The sequence below is a fragment of the Pyrus communis genome, chromosome 12 (assembly GCF_041283825.1).
Source record: "Pyrus communis isolate YQ-2024b chromosome 12, ASM4128382v1, whole genome shotgun sequence".
Classification (NCBI taxonomy): domain Eukaryota; kingdom Viridiplantae; phylum Streptophyta; class Magnoliopsida; order Rosales; family Rosaceae; genus Pyrus; species Pyrus communis.
Genome location: NC_142576.1, coordinates 399,838 through 410,773, shown reverse-complemented (window position 1 = coordinate 410,773; position 10,936 = coordinate 399,838). Strand labels below are relative to the sequence as shown.

General features: G+C 37.4%; 1 protein-coding gene and 1 pseudogene across 2 annotated transcripts; both read left to right on the top strand.

Moving 5' to 3' along the window:
• Positions 1 to 3,139: 3,139 nt before the first annotated feature.
• Positions 3,140 to 6,817, top strand: LOC137745610 (GDT1-like protein 3). Its single transcript, XM_088681393.1, has 9 exons — positions 3,140 to 3,710; positions 3,798 to 3,863; positions 4,392 to 4,532; positions 4,784 to 4,882; positions 5,081 to 5,153; positions 5,308 to 5,396; positions 5,983 to 6,066; positions 6,222 to 6,281; positions 6,396 to 6,817. Exons 1-9 carry the CDS (start codon positions 3,630 to 3,632, stop codon positions 6,582 to 6,584), a joined length of 882 nt encoding a protein of 293 aa, XP_088537519.1. The 5' UTR covers positions 3,140 to 3,629; the 3' UTR covers positions 6,585 to 6,817.
• A 123-nt stretch (positions 6,818 to 6,940) lies between these two features.
• On the top strand, positions 6,941 to 9,503 carry LOC148692110 (pentatricopeptide repeat-containing protein At5g04780, mitochondrial pseudogene; annotated as a pseudogene). Its single transcript, XR_015954174.1, has one exon. The product of XR_015954174.1 is annotated as a pentatricopeptide repeat-containing protein At5g04780, mitochondrial pseudogene (transcript).
• Positions 9,504 to 10,936: the final 1,433 nt, after the last annotated feature.

Here is a 10,936-nt window from a genome sequence, read left to right as displayed (position 1 = left end):
CGCATATATGGCATGAATTGTAGAGATATATTAATCAGAAAATGGTTGAAATTATATTGTTTTAATAAGAAGGAAAGTAGTTGCAATATTGAAAAAGCTTAAAGACTAAAAATAGTGAATATGCATACATGGTTGACGAATGAGTTTTACAATTGGCAGAATAAAGAATTATAAAACGATGGGTGCAGGGTCCCTCCCTCCTCTTTAAAATATAGCCATTAACAAAACTAACACAATTTTACTCTGTCTAAAGAAGAATTCGGATTCTCGTCGAATCCTTTTTGTGAGAATCTAAGAGATTCGTGAATTGTGTGTCTGTTCATCGTACATTATGTGATCAAAAATCATTTTAAATATTTTTATTTAAAATTAAACACAAATAATACCTGACAAAAATTGATCGCACGATGTACGATGAATGGACACGATTCACGAATTTTCAAGATCCTCACCAGAAGGATATGGAGAGGATTTTGTTGGTTCTAAAAGTGCTAAAAAGAGAGAATTAGATTTCACCAATTATGAGAGAATAATTCATGAATTCAATTTAGGTTTGTTGATTTTTTTTTTTTTCAACTCACCGTTTTTCCTTTTTAATATGATAAGTCAACCTATTTTTTAGCTTGACTGTTTACATTATTTTTCCAATTCCCTACTATGGCCATAACTTGGCCAACTTATGTCCATATTAGCGAACCTACGCACATAACATACTCGAGATGCAACAAAAGCCTCAGTGCCCCGTTTTGATGTTTTCAGCAACTAAATCTAATGAGGAAGAGTCACCATGCAGGATGCCAATGATATGGACAACCTGGAAGACGTCACTCTCAAGTTCAATCTAGTGCCAGTGTCGTTCGAAGATCAGCTGGACACTCTCCTGGCAACTAGAAACTCCATCACGTCAAGACCTGTCACATGGGATATTTTGCAAACAAAATTGGTTTCGCGGCAAAATACCACACCATCACCCTGTTTTAGTAGAAGCATGAAAAGTTCTATCCACATTAATTTTCATCTACCACAAAGGAAAGCAAAACAAAACGAAAACAAAATAAGTGAACGTTAAAAGAGGGAAGAATCACAATAATTAAGGTGACATTATCAAGCTTGAAAAAAGGGTTAGGTAAATGTCACGACCGGGGAAGCTATTTTCACATCCTCATCTAGCTCCGTCGAACCGTTCTTTTTATTTATTTTATTTTATTTTTAAATTACCCTGACATAAAAAGATTCCACATGTATCATGTGTAGCAAAATTATGAACGGAAACTTGCAATAAGGAATATAATATACTTTTTGTGCGTCTATAATATGTAACCACATTTATTTTAGTTATTACAACCACCACATCTAGCTGCTTGTCCTGTAAAAAGCAACATGTCAAAAGTGAGAGAGGTGCTCGTCCTCCCTCCTCAATAATATATGTTTGAGAGAAGAGGCCGTTTGAACCGGTGGAGGGGCTTCACTTCGCTTTCATGATTCAAAAGTGGCGGAAGCTCGCACGCATTGTCCTCAAACCTGATTGGCGGAGCGGCTCAGCCGGCTTGGGTTGGGTTGGGTTGGGACCAGTCTTGGGCCCTCGCTGGCCTTTCCTTTATTTTTAATTGCATTCGCATCCTTTTTTTTTTCTTTTCTACTTTGAATTTTTTAAGAGGGACAATAAAAGGGGGATGATTAGAGGCGTACATGGGAGTAATAATATAATGTGCTAACGTACTTCACCATAATAAGATCTTCATATTCATATGGTGCTTTACGTATTTCATTTTTGTATTATTATTTAAAAGATTCGACTCATAATAATGTATAAAGTTAATTGTCTCTGATTTGACATGTATAAAATCACAATGAACGTTGTTCACGAGCTTTCTCTTTGAAGCTCCATTTGACCATTCAAACTGAATATACAATAAACATGAACAAGTACGTACTTTATATGTAATTTTAACACAATGACATGTGGATTTCGATTATGAATTACTTCTCCGTTAATTGTCTATGTGAGAATCAAAACATGAATGAGGCGCACACAATATACTTGAACTCCTAATTAGGAATTGGACTCTTGAAGGGGACCTTCTTTTGAAATTTATGAGATTGTCCCATTAAACTATGGGTCTTTTTTCTCCTAAGTCTAAGCCACGAATATTGAGGCTTGAGATTGAACTTGAATCAAAGGCATCCCAATTGGACCAAAGTAGTTGAAGAATTGCGTAAAATATTTCTTTACGTTTTCGTTAATGGAGAGGAAAAATTCAAATTGTGACTTATTGCAAAATGGAAAGGTAAATTTCCATCATGTCAAAAGATATCAAAAGGTAAATTTATATAAGTGCTCCTATTAGGACCACTTCTCACACTTTTGACCACATATTGTGGGCTTAGCAATTAGCATTGCATGCACTTAACTGTATGTAAAATTTGTAAATATCTTTACCAAATCAATAGTGGTATTTAGCACACAAAATAATTTATATTGTTGAGACACATTCTAATTGAGATGAACTTTACTATAGTACGTGACACCAAGAATTACTCGTTCAAAATTTTATATTTTTTTATATCTATTCATCTGAAATGAAAAGTTAGCTAACTACATTATATACGGTAATTTGAGGTAATTGAGTCATGTAGTTTTATTTTTTTATTTTTTACATTGCATCGTGAGATTTGAAATTATATCAATTTTTGTGAACTGAAATCATATCAATTTATGCATTCAATATGTTTGACCTTGTGAGCTGTGACAAGCAATATAGATAACACCCTGCCCCCTTGACTCTTTAATCATTATGCCTCTTTGAACGTGTAATCAATTGTTATTTTGATAATGTGGTAGATGTGGAATCCGCCATTGGGATGTTGTATAAGTCTTACTTGCATCACTGAGACCAAATTGTGAGATTGATTCTCATTATATTGCAAAGTTTCTATTGAGGGAAGACAAAACTCTAAAAATAAGTGTGTTTTTCAGGTCATCATAGAAAAATAAAGCTCATATCTATCACCACATCAATTTAACAAAACACCAAACATAAAAACACGAAGAAAACATAAATTAATACAATTTAAAAAACTTTATAATTGGAAAAAAAAATTGAAACTTCACTATTCATTTCAAGAATTATAGGGAAGAAGGACAAGAATTAACAATTAAGAACGTCACCTTGTCCTTTTTTTACTTTTCAAGTACATTCATATTTTTATACTGAGAGAGTTTGGCAAAGTTACATAATAAGCAGCCTAATTTGGTATCTTCGAATCTAAAACCTCTCATTTTCTTTCCAAATAAAGAATAATATCATCAGACAGTAGTGCTGAATCACATTTCTTTTTTACTTTACTCTTCTGGGGTCAAACCTTTCCCCCTCTCTCTCCGAGAGTTTGAGAAGACAGTCCCCTCCACCAATTTTTAATATGTGAACCGTTAATACTCCACCTTCCGGCTGCTACTAGGGATCTTCGCTGCTTTCAGCAAAGATCTCTCTCTGTGTCTCTCGTCGGATCTCTCCAATTTCTACAGGCATACGTAGGATCTCAGCAAAGCACCAAGCAAGGATTCGGATCCACGTTCCCGATAAAATCCTCTACCCACCGCAGCTTCAGACCTTCCGATTTCTGCAGTCATGGGGTGTCGCTCGATTCCCAGAACGATTGCGTACTCCCTCCCCCTCCTATTGCTCCTTCTCCTCGCCGTTTCTGCTCAGGTAGCTCTCTCTCTCTCTCTCTTTCTCTCTCTTTGCGTGTGTGTATGTTTATATGGTTATAATTCTGGTGATTTGTTGGGTGATTAGGAGTCCGGGGTTGAAGCTGAGAGGGGAGACTCCAGGGGATCCAAAGATCTGGGCCGTCGGAGCAAGGTTTGACAATCGCCCTCTCTTTCTCATTTTACATATCTGTTTGGTTGCCGAGAAAATTGATGAGAAACGAAGACTTAAAAAATTTCCTAATCATCAGTCATCTGATGGGTCATGTTTCTCTTATCTGATTGTTTGCAAGTTACAATGTGGTACTGCAAGAACTGTTTTTAGAGTGGGGGACTTGGTAGCTTGTATAAAATCCAGTTGTATGTTCATCGAATTAGGTAGCGTTGTGTAAAGTAAGTTTATCATTTGATTTGATTTGTAATAGATGCTGTAGAAGCTTGGATACAGATATTTGGAAGTGGGGATTTGTAGGTCTGAAATTTGAAAGAAACTAAATTGAATTTCTTTCTATTGGGCAAAATAAGATTTCAATTTGTTTATGGTTTCATGCTTTTATTGGGGTATTTGGATGGGTGTTTTGTAGCCTGTATGCATAACACTCAATTGTATATTTTAAATTGAAGATTCTGTATCTTGTTTTCTGAATTTCATTGTTAATACCATATCAATTTGTTTGTACAGATTAAATTGGGTATTCTTGAAGTTAATACTCTTGGTGTCAAGACAGAGGGTGGCTCAGTTGCTATTGGTCTCCACGTGGACTCAGGTCTTGGAATTTTTGATGCCTTTATCGCAAGCTTGTCAATGATACTAGTCAGTGAGGTTCGTGGACAAACTTCCCGATCTGTTTAGTTCAATTTTACTTTCAAAGCTGTGGTCTCACCTGCTCGTTCTGTTAGTAATCATTAATCCCATAAGAACAGACTGAAATTTGAAAACTTGGAACCAAGTCAAGTGTACCAACAAATGATCGAGCTTGCATGATGGTGCTGTTTTCATTTATATGTTTTTGAAATAACAAGGAGAGCTATAGTGATTAAACTAATTTTCTTCTAATTGACAAATGCTACTAGATCGGAGATGAAACCTTTATAATAGCAGCTCTTATGGCAATGCGTCACCCCAGGTCAATTGTCCTATCTGGTGCACTTTCAGCCTTGTTTATAATGACGGTAAGTTATCTAATATTTAATTTCTATTGTGGAAATACGTATATAAACATTTTCCCTTCAACATCTCTGCTCTCTTTATGTGGTTCTAATATGCAATTTGTTTCCATGGTGTTGTAACTAAAAGCTTCATATACTGCAAAAGTGTGATTTCTTATTATCGATGTGATCAAGATTTAAGTTGTTCTGTGTGTCAATTAGGTACTTTCCACTGGACTTGGTAGGATTGTGCCAAACTTGATATCAAGGAAGCATACGAATAGTGCAGCTACAGGTAAAGCTACCCATTCTTTTTGTTACTTGACCACTAAGAAATTTTATGAGAATCAGATTTCCATATTTTTGTTTTGGCTATAGAATATTAGATACATGGTCTTGCTTTAATGTTTGATAGCAAATCAAGTTTTGTAATTCTGTTTTCTTTGCAGTTCTGTATTTATTTTTTGGACTGAGGTTACTTTACATTGCTTGGAGATCATCAGATTCTAAATCTTCCCAGAAGAAAGAAATTGAAGAAGTAAGTTTATTATATGTTTTCACTTTTTAGCCTTTATTTGATTTGTATTTATTTATGATCTCTAGATAGATGGATGGTAAACTAGCAATGCTTGGTGCCTGTACTACCCAGTTTATGGATCATAATAATCAACTTTAGATTGGATAAAGCAATATTTAAATTTTTTCATGACTTGCTTTGATGCTTTTGAATGAACATGTGAATGAGGGAGGTCTTCAGAAACCTCCGAAAACAACCTCATCTGTATAGTGATAAAGATTGCAAAACAACTTTACCTCAACTGTGCAACTGATAAAGTAGGATGATGACATTGAGTTAACTGGTGTCGTATGTATAAAACTTTCCAGGCTTATTGGTTTTCCCTTGAGTAAGCCATGAAAGTACTAGGTATTTACGAGAAGTGGGAATAATCTCAGAATTCAGAGTTGTTCTGAATTGACTGCCTGCATTATTGCTGGTGTCTGATTACTTTTTATATCATTTTGTCTTCATCGCATTTATGAGCTTACAACATGAATTTTGCCCCTCTGCTGGTCTATTTTGTTATTTTTGGTGTCTAAATTTGTTTGGCACCCAATATATCCAGGTTGAAGAGAAACTTGAGTCTGGACAGGGAAAAACACCCTTCCGCCGTTTCTTTTCCAGATTTTTAACACCCATCTTCTTGGAGGTATGACTGATTTGATTTATGTTCTCTTTACAAATCATGGATTTTGATGGGATCTGTACTTGTTGCAGATGCTTGTAGAGCTGAAACCTTTTAGCTGTCAGTTTGAAGTCTGTTGATAACCTTTATTATTAAATGAATTCTGTTTGCTGTTGCAGTCATTCATTTTAACGTTTTTAGCAGAGTGGGGAGATCGCAGCCAAATAGCGACAATTGCTGTAAGAGAAGATTCCTCCTCCCTCCCCCCACCCTTCTTGTCATAGTTCATGTTCTATTAATTCGTTACTTTTTCCTCCAAAACGGAGATGAAACTCTATCTTTTAACCCTGCAGCTGGCAACCCATAAAAATGCAGTTGGAGTTGCGGTGGGTGCAACTATAGGACATGCAATCTGCACGTCTGTGGCTGTGGTAGGAGGGAGTATGTTGGCATCCAAAATCTCCCAACGGACAGTCGCAACAGTTGGAGGCCTGCTCTTCCTATGCTTCTCCGTGTCGTCTTACTTCTATCCTCCTCTCTAAGTGCAAACTGTGAACCCTTGGCTAACCTGATTCTCTTAAGAGCCTTAAATGCTCTACACATTTTTTTTTCTTTCTGTTCTTGTTTTCGTGCATTCTGCTCCTTTTTTGTTTTCTCGGATTCCTTCACAAGTAGAGAGCATATGATACCCGTTATAACAGATCATTCACTCGTTTGTAAAATGGTAGCATATACTATACAGTCCTCGCATGCATGGACCCCGTTGTTAACGAAACCACGAAAGCCAAAGTATGCCCAATTTCCTACAACGTTTTCAAAACATGTAAGATGAATCAAAGCGGAAAACTTTTATCCAAAAAAAGCTCACGGGAAATAGGCCAGTTGTTCAAGGCAATATGTCTGAAAGCAAAATATGAAATCAGTAACCTGCTTGAAAAGAGACTTCATTTTATTCGTGATTTGGTAAATTTCCACCGCAACAAATAGCCAAAATCTTCAAGTCCATCCCAACAAAGTTGTATAATTGCTGCTCCTAAATCCCCAAAACGGACCTAATTAGTAGGTAACATGAGATGGATTTGCCTAAACACCAAATACTCAAGCTCTTATCCAATTTTTAAGCATACCCACTTTCAGAGATTCCAACATTGTGGGTACCAATCTCGGGCAGTTGGTGATTTTCCAAATGGGTCCCTGCCTGTTACCCTTCATGCCAAATCTGTCAAGAATGGTACTTTGGACAGTTTGGATTTGAGGAACTATGTCACAAGCTTGTATGTGAAATCTAGTAACTTGGCCTATGCACACAAGTTGTTTGATGAAAGTCCTGACAGAGATGTCCGGTCGTGGACTATACTTATATCGGGGTTTGCTCGAGTTGGATCATGCAAAATGGTGTTGGAACTTTTCAAAGAGATGCAATTTGATCGTGTTTGTCCGAACCAATTTACGTTGTCAAGTGTTCTAAAGAGTTGTTCCAGTTTAAGCGATTTTCAGACTGGGAAGGGAATTCACGGATGGATTTTGAGACATGGGATTGACTTGGATTTGGTGTTAGAGAACTCGATTCTCGACGTTTATGTAAAATGTGGCGGCCTTGATTATGCAGAGAGGTTATTTGAAGCTATGGAAGAGAGAGACACTGTTACTTGGAATATAATGATGGGTGCGTATATGCATGTTGGGGATATGGAGAAGGCTCTTGATTTGTTCAGAAGATTGCCCTTCAAAGATGTTGCTAGTTGGAATACAATCTTATACGGGCTAATGCAAAACGGGTGCGAAAGATACGCATTGGAGCTGCTCTATGAGATGGTGGAAAATGGACCGCCATTTAATCGGGTCACTTTCTCCGAAGCTCTGGTTTTGGCTTCATCTTTATCTGTTTTGGAACTGGGGAGACAAATTCACGGCTGTCTTCTAAGGCTTGGTATTCCAAACGATGGATTTCTTCAAACTTCCTTAATAGATATGTATTGCAAGTGTGGTAAGATGGAGAAGGCGATGCTAGTATTCAAAACAACGCATTTGAGAGCAAATTCTAAGTTTACTTGTCATGAGACGAAGACGGAGATTGTATCATGGAGTTCAATGGTTTCCGGATATGTTCATAATGGCGAGTATGAATATGCTTTGCTAACCTTTTGTTCTATGGTTCGTGAAAGGATTCAGGTGGACAGATTTTCTGTGACGAGTGTTGTTTCTGCATGTGCTAACATTGGGATTTTGCTTCTCGGTCAGCACATTCATGCTCACATTGAGAAAATTGGATACAAAACTGATGTCCACTTAGGTTCCTCGTATATTGATATGTATGCTAAATGTGGGAGCCTAAACGATGCTCGGATGATCTTTAAACAAACCGGCGATCTAAATGTTGTGTTGTGGACTTCAATGATTTCAGCTTGTGCTTTACATGGGCAAGGCAAGGAAGCTGTTCAGCTTTTTGAACTCATGATAAAAGAGGGAATTAAGCCGAATGAGGTTTCTTTCGTGGTGGTTTTAAATGCCTGCAGCCACGCCGGGCTCCTTGAAGAAGGCTTCAAGTATTTCAGCTTGATGAAAGAAGTTTTTGGCATCAAGCCTGGAGCTGAACATTTCACTTGTATGGCCGATATTTATGGTAGAGCTGATCGCTTGGATGAGATTAAAGAGTTCATTCAAGCAAATGGCATCTCTCACCTGAGTTCAGTTTGGAAGTCATTTCTATCTTCATGTCGGGTTCATAAAAATTTTGAGCTGGGAAAGTGGGTTTCCGAAAGACTACTCCAACTCGAACCATTGGACGAGGGATCTTATGTTTTATTGTCAAACATGTGTTCTGTGAATCATAGATGGGAAGAAGCCGCTGACATAAGGAGTTTGATGCAAAAGAGAGGAATCAACAAAATCGCTGGTCAGTCTTGGATTCAATTGAAAAATCAAGTCCACTCTTTCGTCATGGGCGATAGGTCCCATCCACACTCCGCACGGATATATTCATATTTGGATGAGCTGATTGGAAGACTGAAGGAAATCGGGTACTCATCAGACATGAAAATGGTGATGCAGGACGTCGAGGAAGAACAACGAGAAGTACTTCTCAGTCATCACAGCGAAAAGCTTGCAGTTGCCTATGGCATCATAAGCACAACTTCTGGGATGCCAATTCGGATCATGAAGAACCTCAGAGTGTGCACTGATTGTCATAACTTTATCAAATATACTTGTCAGCTTTTAGATAGGGAAGTAATTGTTAGAGACATTCATCGCTTCCATCATTTTAAACATGGTCTCTGCTCCTGTGGAGATTACTGGTAAGACCCTAATGTAACGTGTTGTGCAAGTCATTCTAGTCATGCTCTGGATACGTTGCCATGGGGTGGACGCAAATATTGTCCCTAACTTAATTAGTCTATCGTGCCCCGCTTGATTAGCGTTTTACTAATCATAGTATGAACTTGAAGAATCCGCCTACCAAATGAAGCCTGATTCGATCGACCTCAGAGTTTGTTGATTAAATTGTCCATCTTAGCGGCTCAACTCAAGTGACTTATAAAGGCATGTGAAAGGGATTTTTAAATTAAGGGGAACGACATTTTGAGTCCCCTCTATCTCTAACATTTTGTAGTCGGATTTTTTTACTAACTTGGCCTCAATACCTTGGTTTTTGGAAATCCATCGCCCAAACATGGCCTAAAAGAAAATTGAAGTTAAATGGCGGATGAACTTAAAAAGAGGTGGTGTTTGGAAAAACTCACACTTGTAGAAGTTTTAGTGACTTAGCCATCAAGTTAGGGGTTTCGATCACGGAGTAGGATTCTCTCCCCTCTTATTCTCATCCCCTTCCCTCTCCCTCCTTCGATCACCATATAAAGAGGTCTCATCGGGAGATGTGACACACTACGTACCGCAGAGTAGCCCCAAAGTGTGTGTGTGTGTGTGATTTTATACAGATTTACGTGCTCTAACCCTAATTGTCGCCAATTAAGCCCGAAACTCGTGCAGTCTCACACACACACGTCATGAAACGCCGACCGCCGGAAGGGCCTTGTGGGATCAGGACCTTGGCGGGAGAAGAAACCAGCCCAGTTGCTGGAGCTCCGAGGTGAGATCCGGACTCGTACGTCATGGTATGCATGCTTTTGGTTTTTGTTTTAGGGTTTGTGAGATGCTGACTGGTAAATTGATTGTAATTTTGAATATGCAGCATTTCAGTTCCGCTATCTCAGTTGGTAATCTGCGTATGTACATTCATGTTTTGAGTTTTGAGGAAACATATTAAACAAACTGCTGTTGGTTTTCGTTACTACATTTGCAAGAATTGCCGTTTAATTAATTTCATACCTGAATAATTTTTTGAGTTGATATTTAAAAATTCCCTTTTAATTTATATTCAAATATGTATGTTTTTTTTTTTTGTTGGTTTATGTATATGTAGCAGCTAGATATTTATTTCACGACGAATCAATTAACCTATGGCAATTTTGTTGAAAATGAAAAACAATATATAAATAGAAACTTTAACGAAAAGTTCCCGATACTGTTAATTTTAACGTAAAACCATATTTTTACATTAAAAAGTCAATTATGTTACTATTCATTTTACCTTTTATTTTGTCTTTATCGTTAAAACTCAAAGTTTCCAAACCATTTTCATTAGTTTTCCTTATATAAAAATTGATATTGAGTAGTAATTTATGTGTATATTTCAATCCGCCAAACAAACAGATGAGAAGAAGGAAGAAAAAGAGAGAACAAAGAGATGAGAAGAAAGAAGAAAAAGAGAAGAAAAGGCTGGTGAGGACTCTCTGTCTCAACCAAATACCTTAACTTCAAAGAAGAAGAAGAATGAGAAGCAAGAAGAAAAGGCTGTTGAAGACTCTCTGAGTCGATTGTGAGAGACATTCATTGT

What these genes read in the sequence shown, in the direction of transcription:
- LOC137745610 (XM_088681393.1), top strand. Translation starts at nt 3,630, where the DNA reads ATGGGGTGTCGCTCGATTCCCAGAACGATTGCGTACTCCCTCCCCCTC. An exon ending in AGAAGAAAGAAATTGAAGAA is followed by an intron (nt 5,397 to 5,982) that starts GTAAGTTTATTA and finishes CAATATATCCAG; the next exon opens with GTTGAAGAGAAACTTGAGTC. An exon ending in GCCAAATAGCGACAATTGCT is followed by an intron (nt 6,282 to 6,395) that starts GTAAGAGAAGAT and finishes TTAACCCTGCAG; the next exon opens with CTGGCAACCCATAAAAATGC.